Here is a 13,827-nt window from a genome sequence, read left to right as displayed (position 1 = left end):
ACCAAAGAACCAAGCAGCTCCTGCTGACCCCGGCAAATGCATTCCTTGCGGTGTTCAGGTCTCTGACCGCCAAGGCTCACTGCCTCTGCGCTTCCTGGGTGCTCGCCCAGCCCCGCACCTGCACCCCCGCCCCGGGAGCCAATAAGCACAAGACCACTGTCAGTCAGGGACGGTCAGGGCCAGCAGCACCTGCACCTTTATCCACAGGCTGGGCAGCCGGGCCCGAGATACCATTGAATCACTCTATAAAACCCAGAGGAAACAAGGAAAAAGTGCGAGTCCAGGGAATGGGGCCGAGGTCATGCAGAGAGGTCACTGTTATCAAAACGCTCCTGGTCATACACTTCAGCCACCACCTTGCGGCCAGCAAACCAGCGCCCATTGAGGGCCTGGATGGCCTTGTGAGTCTCAGAGGCTACAGAAAACTCCACAAAAATCTTGACAATGATCTCCGCGTCCTCCTCCTCGCCCTGCTTCTCTTGGTAGATGATGACACGGTTGACAGCACCGAACTTGCCACACTCCTCGGTCACCTCCCCTTCCAGGTCATCGTCGATGTCCTTGGGGTCCACCATGTTGCGCAGAACCATCACTGTGGACTGTGGGGGGGACAGCTGAGAGCTGTGGTTGGCTGGACAGCCCCGGCCCACCCTGCCCCGCCCCACCGACCCCGGTGGCCCACCTCCTGCTTGCGGAGGAGCTTTTGCATCACCATGTGGCGGGCGCTACTTCCTGAGATGCTCATGTGCTCCTGCTCACTCAGCATCTCTGGTCGCTCCGACTCAGGAAACAGCTCCTCCTCCTCCTTCTCCTTCTTGGGCTCCAGGAGACCAAGCGTTGGAGGGCTGGCCAGGATGGGATTCACCACACCCACAGAGGGGATGGTGACCGGAATGGGAGGCCGGGCCGGGGTCACACCTGCAGCAAACCCACCAAGTCAGCAGTCACTTCCCCCACCTCCCTCCATTCCCAGGAAGGAGCATAGCTGAACTGCCCTGGGGCACAGGGGGCCCCGGGGGCGAAGAAGCTCGTTAAGGACAGCTGAAGGCATCAAGCCCAGAAGAGCAGCAGTGGAAGGAGGGAAACCTTGACCCACCCAGGCTCACCTGTGATGACTCCTGGGGCCTGGGCAGCCATGACAGCCTGGGGTAGAGCCCCCAGGGGCTGGGCCAGAGTCAGTGCAGGGGACACCAGTCCAGGAGTGGCTAGGGTACCCAGTACCGCTGCTCCAGCCACTGCTTCCTGCAACCAAGAAGACCACCGTGCTTAGTCCCAGATCTGGCTGCCTCCACTCAAGACCACTAAAAGGGCCAGTCCCCATAGGACCAGTGGTCCCAGTGCCTACTACTGAACCACACAATGGCACCAATCCTTACCTGAGCTGTAATCTTGGCTGTGGCTGCAGCTGCGGCCACGGCAGCAGCCGGCGGGAGGCCTCCAGGTGTGGCCGGTGTAAGCAGGGGCATGGGGGGTGTGACAGCCTTGCCCACCCGCAAGTACTGGCCCCCCAGGTCAAAAAGGTTCATGGAAGACACGGCATCCTGGGACGATTGGGCTTTCTCATATTCTGCAGAGCAGGAGTGCAGTGAGGGCCAGCCTTGGGGCTGGGGTGTGGGGGGAGGGGGCTTCACCCCACCCCCACCTTCCCAAACTCACCAATGAAGCCATAGCCCTTGTGCTTGCCAGTCGTGGGGTCCCGAGCCAGTGTGCAGGATTTGATCTTGCCAAAGGCCTCAAACACGCTCTTGATGTCATCATCCGAGAGGTCCTGGTGCACGGAAGCCACGTAGATGCGGTTGAAGGCTCGCGCCTCCTCAGCCAGCTGGTCTATGATGGGCTGCGCCTGCCCTATGTTGCTGGGTCTGCCCACCTGCGGGAGAGACAGGAGACAAAGAGCCCCCAGTCAGTCTAGGTTGGCTGTCCGGACACAGAACACGCTGCACAATGGCCCCAAGGTCCCCTCCCCAGCCCTCACCTTGATGTTCCTGCCTCCCAGCATCACGGAATTCATCTGCTCCAAGGCCAGCTGGGCGGCTTCTGGGACCTCATACTCCACAAACGCAAAGCCCTGGATATAGGAACGTGCAGTTAGACCAGGAGAGTGCAGGGCCGGGGCGAGGTAGCAGACCGACCCTCACCTTGTGCTTCATGGTGACAGAGTCCCAGGACATGTCGATGCTCTTGATGGGCCCAAAGGGGGCGAATGCCTGGCGGATGGTGTCCTCCCCCAGCTCGTAGTAGATGGAGCCCACATAGACCCGGCACATGATGGCCAGTGCCCGCTGCCGCTGAGCCGCCATCTGGAGCAGGAACAAGGGGAGACAGAGCCACTGGCCTGTGAGGGGTGGCGAGACACTGGGCAGCCCCTTCCCCTCCTGGCCCACCCCTCCCCTTCCTGCTCCGCTGTGGGGAGGGCTCCCCACGCGGTGGTGTGGTGCAGGATCCGCCCCTGCAGTCAGGGTGGCGGGGGTCGGCAAGACCCCAGCCCAGGAAGGAGAGTCAGGCCTGAAGGCAGCAAGTGGACACACCCTGGCCCACCCAGGCCCCGGGCGGACTGACAGCACGGCTGACAGCTGGTCGGAAGGCAGGGCTGCAAGCCCTCCACTCTGGGGCCGGGCACCTGGGTGGGCTGGGAGGTCCTCCCAGGGTCCTGGCCATGCGCTCAGATAGAGAGGGAAGGGGGAGCCGCCAGGCTGCAGGGATGCTGGTGTGAGGCAAGAGAGGGGACAAAGACAGGGCAGCTACTGCCCAGAAGAGACCCCGGGGAGGAGGTAAGGAGCCCGGTCAGGGACTCCCCCGAGAGAAGACTGGCAGCACCGCTCGCGCAGCCCCAGCGCCTTGGACCCTCATAGGAAGGGCTGCTGGTCCCTGGGAGCATCACGAGGGAGCAGAGCCACCAAGAGGAGACGCCCCGGGGTCCGCGCGGGCGGGCGCCACCGCCTCCATGCTGGGGCCCCCAGTCGCTTGAGGAGACACTCCCACCCGGCCACCTCAGACAACAGGCCTCGCGGGCAGCGCCCCAGAGCCACTCGCCATGGGGCACTGGGAGGAGACCACAGGCCCAGGGCAGGCCAAGGAGATGGGCCCTGGCTCCAGCCCCTCAGCGGGGGACCCCCACACCCTCCTGAGGTTCCCCATAACCAGAGACCAGCTTCTTTCTTCAGATATGCCAGCTGGTCTAGTACTGGCCAGGCCCCCACATCCCACCAAGAGGAGCCTAAAAATAAGGCTCATGTTCCCCAGATAGGACCCCCTCCTCAAACTATGCTCCCAACAAAGAGGCCACAGGCTTCCTGTTGAGATCAAGGACTGCCCCCATCCCCAACATTTAGGTCCCCTCTCGCGCCAGATGCCCCAGATGTGAGACCAGCTGCCCCTGGGGTCAAAGTTCTCCAGGACAGGAGCATGTCTCCTCTTCAGTGTGGGCTCCCCAACAGTGGGGTGCCCAGAGGCCCCTGCCTGACCTGCTCCCACAGACAGACACTCCCTAGAGAGGACACGGGGTCTGTCTGGCCCCCGAGGACAGGACCGCGTGTCCCCCGTGAGAACTCACACCCAGGGACGGCCCCCGGGAAGGCCACGTTTCCCCCTCAGACTCCCAGGGGGGCCTGGCCTCCTCCTCAGCCTGCCTCTGGGAGTGGGAGGGGCACCTCCTCCCCACACTCCTCTGCTGACAGCAGCCAGGGCCACGGCCACCGCCTGCTCCCTGCCCGCATGGACTCCGCCCCTTGCTGACAGCCAGGGCATGGCCCAATCCTGCTCCTTCCCTCTCTCCTTCACTTGGGTCCCCCCAACCCCCACCCACCTCCCTCCGTCCCCCCTCCAGGGTTTGAGGGGGCCGTGAGTTAAGACCCTTCTCTCCTCGGGCGCCTGACCCCAGCCAGGAGCCCGAGCAGCCTGGAGCCCGGAGGAGCTGGAGGCCTGGTGGCACACCCGATGTGTGCAGGCGGCACGGGTGCGGAGGGCCTGGCGCGGGCAGCTGCCCTCCTGGCCGGCTGCCCTCTGCAGTTACCTGGCCGGTTAGTTTTAAGGCGGGCCCTCAGAGCAGATGCAGGCCTCCCCAGGGGCGGTCCCGGGGTGGGTGCCCCCCACACCACTGGCCCCGCCGCGCCTGGCGCTCTGCTGCGCGCGTCCTGAGCTGGCGGGCAGGGCCGGCCACGGGGAGCAAGGTCCCCAGCACATGGGCGCACTGCCCCCCTCTAGCCCTGACTAAGGACATGAGCCCCGGAAGAAGTGAGCATGTCTATTGACCGATTGCAAAGGTGAGAGAGGATCTCCAAAGCCCATTGTCACTGCTGCCATCTGAAAGACAGTAAAGACAGAGTTCAGTCTGTTGGAGCCGAGCAGTCTCCGCTCTCGTCACACCTCACGCAGACAGCGGCAAGGCCCGGAGTCCCCGCCCTGCCAGGAGGCCCGCCTGCCTTCCCACACTGCCGGGCACCTGGCCGGCCACCGGCACCTGCCCAGGGGGGCCTCAGAGCCCCAGGTGCCCCGCCCCGCAGCCTGGCCGGCAGGGGCAAGAAGGAAGGGGGAGGAGCAGGAGGAGGAGGAGGGGGAGGGAGGGGAAGAGCGGACGGAGCACAGTCAAGAGCCAGGCACCCCCGCAGCGTGAACGTTTTGCGGGCTGGGCGGGGTGCGGGAGGCTCGAGGCCCAGGCCTGTCGGCTTCACCCTGTCCTCTTCCCCCACGGCCACGGCCGCCTCTGGCCACAACCCTAGAGCAGGGCCCTGGGGAGGCGTGTCCAGCCTGTCCTCTCAATCCTGGGCCCCGAGCCGCTGGACTGGACTCACTGCAGGGGCGGGGGCCTGACCGCTCTTATCCGAGGCCGTGGGGGTGGGGAGAAACGCCCCTCGGGGCTACACCATCAGCCTCGCAGCCGGGCACACGGCTTGGGGGTGACCCAAGGCCACAGTCTGAAGTCCGAGAAGAGGAGCCTACTAGGGAAGGGCGGGGGCGCAGGGCTACAGAAGAGGGTTGGCAGGGGCCGTGGGCTCTCAACAGGTGGGTAGGGCTGGGCCACTCGTGCCTTAGGGAGGAACCCGGGGGTCCCAAGGAGTCCTCGAGAAACGGAGCACCACAACACCTCGCGGGGATGGCCGCAGGCACGAGAGTAGGAGAGCGGTGGCGGGGTGGCAGGCGGGAGGGTGGCTCACCTGCAGGTTGGTAAGCTGCTGCTGCTGGTGGGCGATGGTCTGCTTCACCAGCACGCTCTTGATGCTCTGCTCCATGGCGTACTTCTTGGCCTGCAAGAGAAGGCAGTGAGGAGCACTGGGGGGCCCGCCTGTGGGGAGACGGGCCTTCCTCCACCCTCGAAGGGGTCCCCTGCAGTGGAGCCCCAGGAGGGACGCGCTCACCTTCTGGAGGGCCTCCTGCTGCTCGGGCGTCAAGGGAGGCAGTCCCAGCTTCGCGGCTGTGCCCTGCCCGTTCTCCATCTTGATGGAGTCTGTCCCCTGCAGATGGGAGCAGGGATATGGCTGAGAGCAAGTCCCCGACGGCCCTCCTGTGGCCCCAGGCCCACCCTGCCCTCTGCCCGACCACTGCGCAAGGCCTGCAGCTCAGCCCGTCCCCAGGGACGGACTATCTCCTGCCTGGGGCAGACATGGATCCAACAGCCCAGTGGCTGTCCCAAACCTGTCTCCTCCAAGACCCACTGCTAAGATACACACCAAAACAGACAGGCACGCTGGGGCCCTTGGCCCACCCAGAGCAGCTGCAGGACCCAGGCCCCTCTGGAGTCACCAAGACAAGCAATGAGCAGTGAGAGGAGCCCAGCCCTCATGACAAGCCCGACCCCAGAACCTCCGGCTCAAGTTGCACAGGAGAGCTGGCTGGCACTGGCCTCCCAGACAAAGGGAGGGCCAGGGCTCTCTGGATGTTCTGGGATGCCCTGCTCTTGGGCTGCCTGGCACCCAAGCCCCCAGCATCATCTCACGGCCACAGACTTGGCTTCCCTACTCAGGACCAGTTCTAGGGACCACTCAAAAGAGCAAGTCTGGGAGGCGCCGCCCTCCCAGCACAGCTGCAGGTGGTGGCCCCCCATCCCTGCACACCATCCGGAGACCTGGACTTGCTCTCCCAGACCACCTCACCAAACTTCTCCCTGGGCTGTGCTTAGCACCCTGGCAAGAGAAGCCAGAAACAGGCCCACCGTGAGGGAACAGAAACAGACACCCGCCAACACGCTGGGCGAGCACAGGAACGAGGAGATGTTCCGGCAGTGGCAGGCCCAGCCCGCTGTGGGCCAGGGCGGGTGCTACGAGGAGTGCGGGCATGCCCCCTACTGCAAGGCATTTCTAAGCTGCTGGCAGGGGAAGGACACAGCCGTGGGAGTGGCAGGAGCGTGTGTGCAGAGGCTCGGAGCACACCTGTCTAGTCACCAGGCGCTGGGTGGCCAGCAACCGTCCTGAGTGGGGATTCTCCAACCCCAGCATGAAGCCTCAAGAGGAACAGCAGGGACGAGAGGCAGGCCCCCAGCACAGGAGTGCCGGGCAACCACAAAGAGAGGCACAAAGGCGGCAGGAAGGGGCTGGCGACCCAGACCCCAAGAAGCACCCTCCTGAGCAGCTGCAGTGCTACGTCTCTAGCACAGGGTCGAAGGGCGGGAAGCCCTGGCAGCCCCTCCTCTGGCAGTGCGGTCTGGCCCCTGCACGGCGGTCCTCTCGGCCTGCCCGCCGGCCCTGAGCCCAGTTCTTCTCAGTGGGAAAGAGGACGAGGGCCGGGGCCACGGCTCCAGAGCAGGCCGTCACCATGGTGATCAATGCCAGCCCCCCTCAGCCCCTCAGAAACTTCTCAATCTCCTCTTTGTCTTGAGAAACAAAAAGCCCTTCTCCTAACAACCAATGGCTGGCTACACAGCCAGCCAGGGTCGGGAAGGGCTGGCTAGAGGGACACCCTGGCCCCCCTGCTCATCAGCTTCAGCCCTCATAGCTTCCCAGGATCCAGGCTGCATACCACAGCCCTCCCCAGGCATGCTGGGCACCCGGCCCCAACAGCCCACAGGCCACTCTGCTGAGGCCCTGCCCAGCCCTCTGGAGGCAGGCACTGTCATGCAGAAGCATAAAGAACCTTCTTATCCGAGGACAGCAAGGTCCAGCCCTCCACCCCCACCCCACGGGTCTGGCGATCAGCACTGGCTGAGACCCTCCAGGCCAACTCTGAAGTCGAGGCCCCAGACCTGTGCTCTGACCTGCACGGGGGTCCGCGTTCATATTTTACTTAGAGATCTGAAGGGAAACTCTATTTCTGGCTCTTAACACCACCCTGCACATTCTGAACGACACGTCCACCCTCCTGTATGACACCAGCAGTGAAAGGCACGCATCACCCAAGGTTCGGGCCCACCTGACCACAGCCACCATCTGCCCGGGATCTGAAGACACGTGAGGCGAGGACACCAAGTGGATGCAGAGCGGAGGCGGCTGGAGCCAGGAGGGAGGCTGGGTGGCAAGGGGGCAAGGCAGGGTCTCTGCCCAGAAGGCAGAGTCCCTGGGGCTCCTCCCACTCCCACCCCCAGCCAGGTCTCTCTGGGCCCAGGGACGCGCAGGCAGGCAGGCAGGCGGGCAGGCGGGCGGGCGGGCGGGCAGGCGGGCGGGCCTGAGGGCAAGAACGCTTAAGGGCAGTACCTGTGGAGGTTTCCATTTGTCTCCCGCTGCCACCACTGCCGCCGCCGCCGGCTCGGACCCCCCTCCTTGCTGGCCATTGACCTGCTGCAGGCAGGAAGGAGACGATGTGACAACATTCACAAGACCCAGCCGCCCGGGCCCTCGCTCGTCTTCCCTGGTTAAGAGCTGGGCTCTGCGAGAACCAGCAAGGAGCCAGCTCTGACCTGGCCCCGGGCCTTCCTGCAGCTGCCCCTCCACGCCTCGCCCTGCCCGCTCCGCTCCTCCAGCACACCTGCCGCTGCCCAGGGCCCAGGCCCAAGGGGCTGGCCGGGAGAAACCAGAGCAGAGGCTGGGGCAGCCCCAGGCTGGCAGTAAGTCCTCAGAAAGAGACAGTGTGGAGAGCTGAGCTGTGCTCCTGCCCCCCGCTCAACAAAAGGCACTCGCTCCTGGGTCAAGAGCAGCCCTCTGGCCACACAGGAAAAGACAACCAGGACCACCGATGGCCCTCTCCCCTCCAGAGGTGGACAGAGGCACCTCGCTAGCAGCCTGCACACACACTGGGCCAGCCCACACCTCAGTCTCGGTCCCGAGGCCCCTCCTGAAGATGGATGGCTCTGACTGGCAGGCCGGGCTGCGGGGCTGCCTCTGTAGGCCTCCCCTATGCTCCCATCCCCTGCACACTGTCCAGGGCTGTCTAACTCAGGGCAAGTGACAGTTTGGCCACATCTCAAGGGGCCAAGGAGAACTTGGTGTGAAGCCAGCCCAATGGAAGAAGGTGGGCAACATCATGGAAGTGAGGGTCTTAGTGGAAGGGCCCTGAGACTTCGCCACCATCTCAGAAACCACACAGCAGGAACCCACTCCCAACTCAAGCGTGAGACCCACACACATCTAGGACACAGGCGACAGCCCTGCCCACCCTCAAGGCGCCAAGCACAAAGCCAAAGAAAGGCTGGGCTGACCTGGCCAGAGCATGTCTCAGGTGCTCCAGCCTCAGGAAAGACAGCAGCACAAGCCTGACTGCACTAGAGATGTGGCCAGTGGGCGTGGAAGCTGTGGCCAACCCAGCGCTGCTCCTTCCCTGGAACCCCTCTGAAATCGGATCACTGCTGTAAGCCATGAAACCATGCTCCAGTGAGAGAGAAAGGAAACGGGGGCCCTTCTGATAGAGGTGCTACCCAGTGGGTGCTTGGCATCTGGGGAGAGGGTCTGGCTTTCCTCCAAGTGCCCTGGCAGTCCCCAGAACACACCAGAGCAGAGGCTGCCTCACAAAACCCCAACAAGAGGTAACTTCAGGTCTGGGCATGTAATCCAACCTCTTGACCTCTGTGAATTAGATCAACTTGAGGGCACATGTACAGATGATTTCCCACTCACCCAAATAAGTGCAGCAGCCAACAGGAACCAGGACAGTGCTGAGACCAGAGATGGCTCAAAAGAGGCTTCGCAGGGAAATTCAGTCCACCTGGGACTCACAAAGGACAGCCGATCCCAGGGAATTCATCCCACAGAGCCTAGGGCTCTATTCTAAGCAGACACTAAGAAAGCTCAGAGTAAACTGCCCTTCATCATTACAGCTAGTCTTACACTATCCTCCAGCCGTGATTACAGCAGGCCACAGTCACAAAGCACCCCAGCACCAGGCAGCAGTGCCTCAAGGGGTGCAAACTCCCTCTGGCGGATGTGTGGGGTGGGGGAGGGTGTGTGTAGTGCGGGCTGTACACGGTGTGTGTGGTGGGGTGGGGTGCAGTGCAGCCCCAAGATTCTGGGGCCCAAACCCCTGCACTGCCACTAATCAATAGCCCAGGGCAAAAGGATCATTTCCATTAGAAAACCAGAAAAATTCAAGTAATTACTTAATGCCTCCAGGCTTCAGGCTCGTCAGGCCTGTCTCCTGGGGCAGGCAGGAAGATTCAGCGAGTGGCCAACTCTGGCCAACTCCATATACAATACGTAAGGCAAATTAATTCCTGCACACAGCCAGTGATCCACAGGTTTCAGTGATTTTTTGTGTGTGTGTTATTAAAACATCCAGAGTCAAGTCCCCACAACAGGACTTGTGCAGGACGCTGCCTCCCATCTGGTCGTCCCCTTCACGTGGCACCATGCTATCTACAGCGCGGGCAGGTTCTGTGTGGGGCACTGCGGATGCACGAAATGCAAGACAAGAGACATGCTAGCCAGCCCCGACACGAGGTTACTTCTGTAGCACGAGCCCTAAGGAGAAAACCAAGCACAGGGTGGGAGAGAGGGAGTGTGAGGGCCCTAAGGCCACAGCAGCACAGAGAGCTTCTCAGTGAGCTGACAGGCAGGCTGGGACCCACAGGAGAAAAACAAGCACCTTCACCTCTGGGAAGGTGAGGGAATCCAGTGCTCTTGCCAGATGCAACTCCTAGGACCATGGTCCCAAGGAGGAGTGAGCCCAGGTGTCAGAGGAAGGGCCCGTGGCCTGTTTCTGCAGTGACCAGGGGGAAGGCACACCAAAGTTAGAAGAGGCTCTTCTGTACCTTCCTGGGTTCTTACCCCAGAGATCACTGTCCGCCAAGTCCAGCGCCACTCACCCCACCTCCCGCAAGAGCCAAAGCCACAGCTTAGGACAGCAAACCAGCAGTCCTCAGCAGGCACAGACCAAGAGACGGAGGAGAAGCCTTTGCTATGCCCCTGAAGCACTGCAGGGAACCGGTGACCCTTCTAGAAACCTATTCATTCGAAAGGTTAGAAGAGGAATGTGTGAGGCCACAGACTAAACCTCATTCCCACAAGCTGATAAGGTAAGTCTGGGTCTTTACAGTTTGTATATGCATATGAACATACATTCATTAACCTCCTGTGGAGAAGGAAATGGCAACCCACTCCAGTATTCTTGCCTAGAGAATCCTGCGGACAGAGCCTGGAGGGCTGCTGTCCATAGAGTGGCAGAGTCGGACATGACTGAAGCGACTTAACATGCATGCATGCAGTGAAGGAAATGGCAACCCATTCCAGTATCCTTGTCTGGAGAATCCCAGGGACAGAGGAGCCTGGTGGGCTGCTGTCTATGGGGTCGCACAGAGTCAGACACGCCTGAAGTGACTTAGGAGCAGCAGCATTAACCTCCTGAAGAGGATTCAGACAGGCAGTGAAGACCCTTGTTGAAAAGCCCAGCTTCCAAGGTTCAGTCCCAGTGCGCACACCCACCCCCACTGTGACACCACCAGGTCTGGCCCTGTGCCACAGCTGAGCTGGGCGCCCCTGAGCAAGGTTGGGGTGTGGTGCTGATGCAGGTCTGGGAGTGCTCGGGGACACGAGGCCTCCACTCTCACTGGTCTCTGCTCCTTCTACACCTTCCCAGGAGTTTTGGTCCTTGTCTTCAAGCCTCCCTTTCCATCATCTTAAAACTTAGACAGTCACCAAGGCCTCCACCTTCACCTCTCTTCTAATGCCCCTGTCACAAAGGTGGTTGCTCCTGTGGCTTCAGCAGGAAGCAGGATATGGCACAAAGAGGACAGTGAAGTTAGCCAGATCTGAGAATCACACACCGGGCCCCTCATAGCTTGGGGCCGCTTTCTCACTGGGAGTCAGCTTCTGCCCCAGTGAGACAGGTTCACCCTCTCTCTGGCCATCAGAGCCTGAGGGAGGCAGCCGAAGTACGCCCACTGACCCTCAGATCTCCCCCGTCAGTCCAACCTCCAGCCACACGCCTCTCAAACAAACCCCATCCATTAGACTGAGCTGGGGAGAGGTAGGTAAATAAAGGGATGAAGTTCCCTGTGAGGGTCCCTGAGGCGACTCAGTGGCACAAGTCTGGGAGGAGGAAGAGTGCAGAGAGACTTCCCCAAGGAAGTGCTGTGTGAGGAGAGGCTGTCCATTCGTGCTTAGCACTCCATGCGGCTGAGCACTAAGCAAGGCAGGAGAGATGTCTGCACCACCCTAACACCTCAGGCACCCTGAGTGGAAACTGGTCTCCAGTGCCCAGCAGACGGCGGAACAGGGCAAGACTGTCTCTTGTTCCCTACTGCTCTCCCAAGCCCTCGCATAGCGCTTGGGACAATGTAACCGCTCAGGATACGTGTAACGAGAGATGTAATGAGAGGCCTCGTCTTCCCTTCCTGAGTAGGGGTTGCAGGACGGAATCCCTGCTGGCTGGAGACCTCTTCTCCGCTGGGCATCAGCAGAGAGCCCATTCACAGCTGTGTACTCAAGAAGCGAAGGCCTCCCTCCTCACCAGGCCCGATCCCGTCCTACAGGCCCGCCCTGAGGCCCCTACACGCTGGAGGGGGAGACGCCACGGTTCCACGGTGCTCCGCCTTCAAGTCGGGGATAGAAGCTCACAACGTCGGCAGAGGGGAACGACTACCGTCTGGCCCCGCCCGACTTCACCGCGAAGAGACCCGGCTAGCCACACGGCACGGCCGCCCCCCCACCCCCATTAACATCAGCCGCACCGCGGGTCACAGCCACGCCAGGTGCTCCCGCGCCGGCTGCCGGAAGTTGCAGTCTGCGGGCCGGAAGCTGCGGCCGCAGGCCGGCCCCCTCCCCTCGCGCCCGCCCCGCCCCCGCCCCGCGCGACCGAAGGCCGCAGAGGCTCGCGCTGGGCTCCGGAGCGGCCGCTACGTCTCCGAGGGACCCTCGGCGCCCTGGCCGGGCCAACAATCTGCTCCCGCGGTCTGAGCGGCGGCCCGCGGTCACCGGGGTCTCACTTACTAGCGCTATGGTCGCCGTCGCCATCTTGTGCCCGTCGCGGCCGCCGCGCGCGCCACACGCTTCGGTTCCTTCCGCGGTCTCGCGCGATCTAGGCGCCGGCGGAGGCGCTCTCAAGAGAACGGAACTCTCGCGATTAAAGGCCCTTTCCCCAGCGACGTGGAAGGAAAAAGGAACGCGCTTCCGGTGCGGGGAGGAACAGTTAACGCTCCGGGAAGGGCGCGCGGAAGGGGCGGGGGCGGGGGCGGGGCGGGGGCGCGCGCCCCCGCCCCCGCCCCCGCCCGCCGCCCGCCGCCAGCACCGCCCTCCGCCTGCCTGTTAGCGTCCTAGGTCGCCCCTCCCTTCGCCTCTCGCGGCCGCTTTCCCTTCGCTGCTCGGTTTCTCTGTCTTTGCAGGAAAACCCCGAGGCCGGGCACAGACGGCCGGATTCCCTCTAGAGCTGCGGTTGAAAACTGCGGCCAAGAATCGCCTTTTTTCGGACTCAGATTTCGAAATGCCTCTTTGCATCGTATCTCTGAATGTGCCTACCAATGCATGGTGTGTTCCCTGTTACGGTCGCATTTTCTCTTTCCAAATGGTTCAGGAAACAGTAGTGCATTTTAGCGTCCTAGAGCCACCGACGTAACAGTCTGTAGAACTGCAACCCAAGAGACAGGCTTCCGAACCAATCCCCTGGGAATGGTATGCACTCAGTCCCCTTTGTTCTGAACTATAAAGTTCCAGGTGTCCATCCCTGGCGTTGAGCTGCCCTGGACGTTTATTGCATGCCACACCCAGTCCCAAGACCCTTACTCAGTGAAGCTCAGGCCCTGACGTTGTCAGCTTAGCAACTTCAGCCTGCCTGAGGTAGCAAAGTGTCTTCCCAAAGGAGGCAGGTCTCTTCTCAACCCTGGGAGAGTTAATGTGAAATACAGACACCCTGTTTAAACACGAAAATATTTTACTCATTTACCTTTCCTCTAAAATGATAAGAAAAAGTGCTTCGTTCAGTCATGTCCAACTCTGAGACCCTATGGACCGTAGTCCACCAGGCTCCTGTGTCCATGGGATTCTTCAGGCAAGAATACTAGAGTGGGTTGCCATTTCCTACTCCAGGGGATCTTCCCAACCCAGGGATCGAACTTATATCTCATGTCTCCTACATTGGCAGGCGGATTCTTTATCCCTAGCGCCACCTGGGAAGGTTGCGCCACCTTTTTAAAGGCAGAAACCCCCAAAGACAAAGAGGTGGAATGTTGTGAAGCTGGAGGAAGGTGGACAACAGGGGCTGCTTTAGCATCCTGGAGGTCGAGGTCCAAGAGATGAGTGCAGTCATGACGAGGAGATAAGAGCTCCGTCCCTACTGGCAGCGACTGAGAGGTGAGCTCCAGCAGAGGAACACTTGGAGGGCCTGCCTGTTCTGAAAGTGGGGGAATACGTGAGATTCCTGTCTTTCTGCCACCTCCACCCCTGGCTCCCCAATCATATGCCACTCACAGTCCTCAGAGAGAAGAGCCTGTCTCTGCAGGAGCTCCCAACACACACACACACACAAAATAGACTGGCT

General features: G+C 61.6%; 1 protein-coding gene across 4 annotated transcripts; it reads right to left on the bottom strand.

Moving 5' to 3' along the window:
- Window positions 1–162: 162 nt before the first annotated feature.
- PUF60 (poly(U) binding splicing factor 60) lies at window positions 163–12,481 on the bottom strand. Of its 4 annotated transcripts, XM_052651418.1 has the most exons (12): window positions 12,285–12,481; window positions 7,623–7,706; window positions 5,355–5,450; window positions 5,154–5,243; window positions 4,252–4,302; window positions 2,139–2,300; window positions 1,976–2,068; window positions 1,657–1,870; window positions 1,377–1,567; window positions 1,107–1,242; window positions 683–918; window positions 163–599 (listed from the first exon to the last, which is right to left on the bottom strand). In XM_052651418.1, the coding sequence occupies exons 1-12, from the start codon at window positions 12,306–12,308 to the stop codon at window positions 300–302; spliced, it is 1,677 nt and encodes a 558-aa protein (XP_052507378.1). In that variant the 5' UTR covers window positions 12,309–12,481; the 3' UTR covers window positions 163–299. The 4 variants fall into 4 exon arrangements, with proteins under 4 accessions (XP_052507378.1, XP_052507379.1, XP_052507376.1 ...); XM_052651419.1 differs by lacking the exon at window positions 4,252–4,302; XM_052651416.1 differs by lacking the exon at window positions 7,623–7,706 and having other exon boundaries at window positions 12,285–12,441.
- Window positions 12,482–13,827: the final 1,346 nt, after the last annotated feature.

This window comes from Budorcas taxicolor, chromosome 14 (assembly GCF_023091745.1).
Source record: "Budorcas taxicolor isolate Tak-1 chromosome 14, Takin1.1, whole genome shotgun sequence".
Classification (NCBI taxonomy): Eukaryota; Metazoa; Chordata; class Mammalia; order Artiodactyla; family Bovidae; genus Budorcas; species Budorcas taxicolor.
The sequence above is the reverse complement of the archived record's forward strand: the minus strand, read 5'-3'. Positions and strand labels throughout refer to the sequence as shown.

Coding starts and splice junctions, on each gene's coding strand:
- PUF60 (XM_052651418.1), bottom strand. CDS start 12,308: ATGGCGACGGCGACCATAGCGCTA. Junction 5,451..7,622: donor ACAAATGGAAACCTCCACAG/GTACTGCCCTTA, acceptor TCCCATCTGCAG/GGGACAGACTCCATCAAGAT. Junction 919..1,106: donor GGCCCCAGGAGTCATCACAG/GTGAGCCTGGGT, acceptor GGTTTGCTGCAG/GTGTGACCCCGGCCCGGCCT.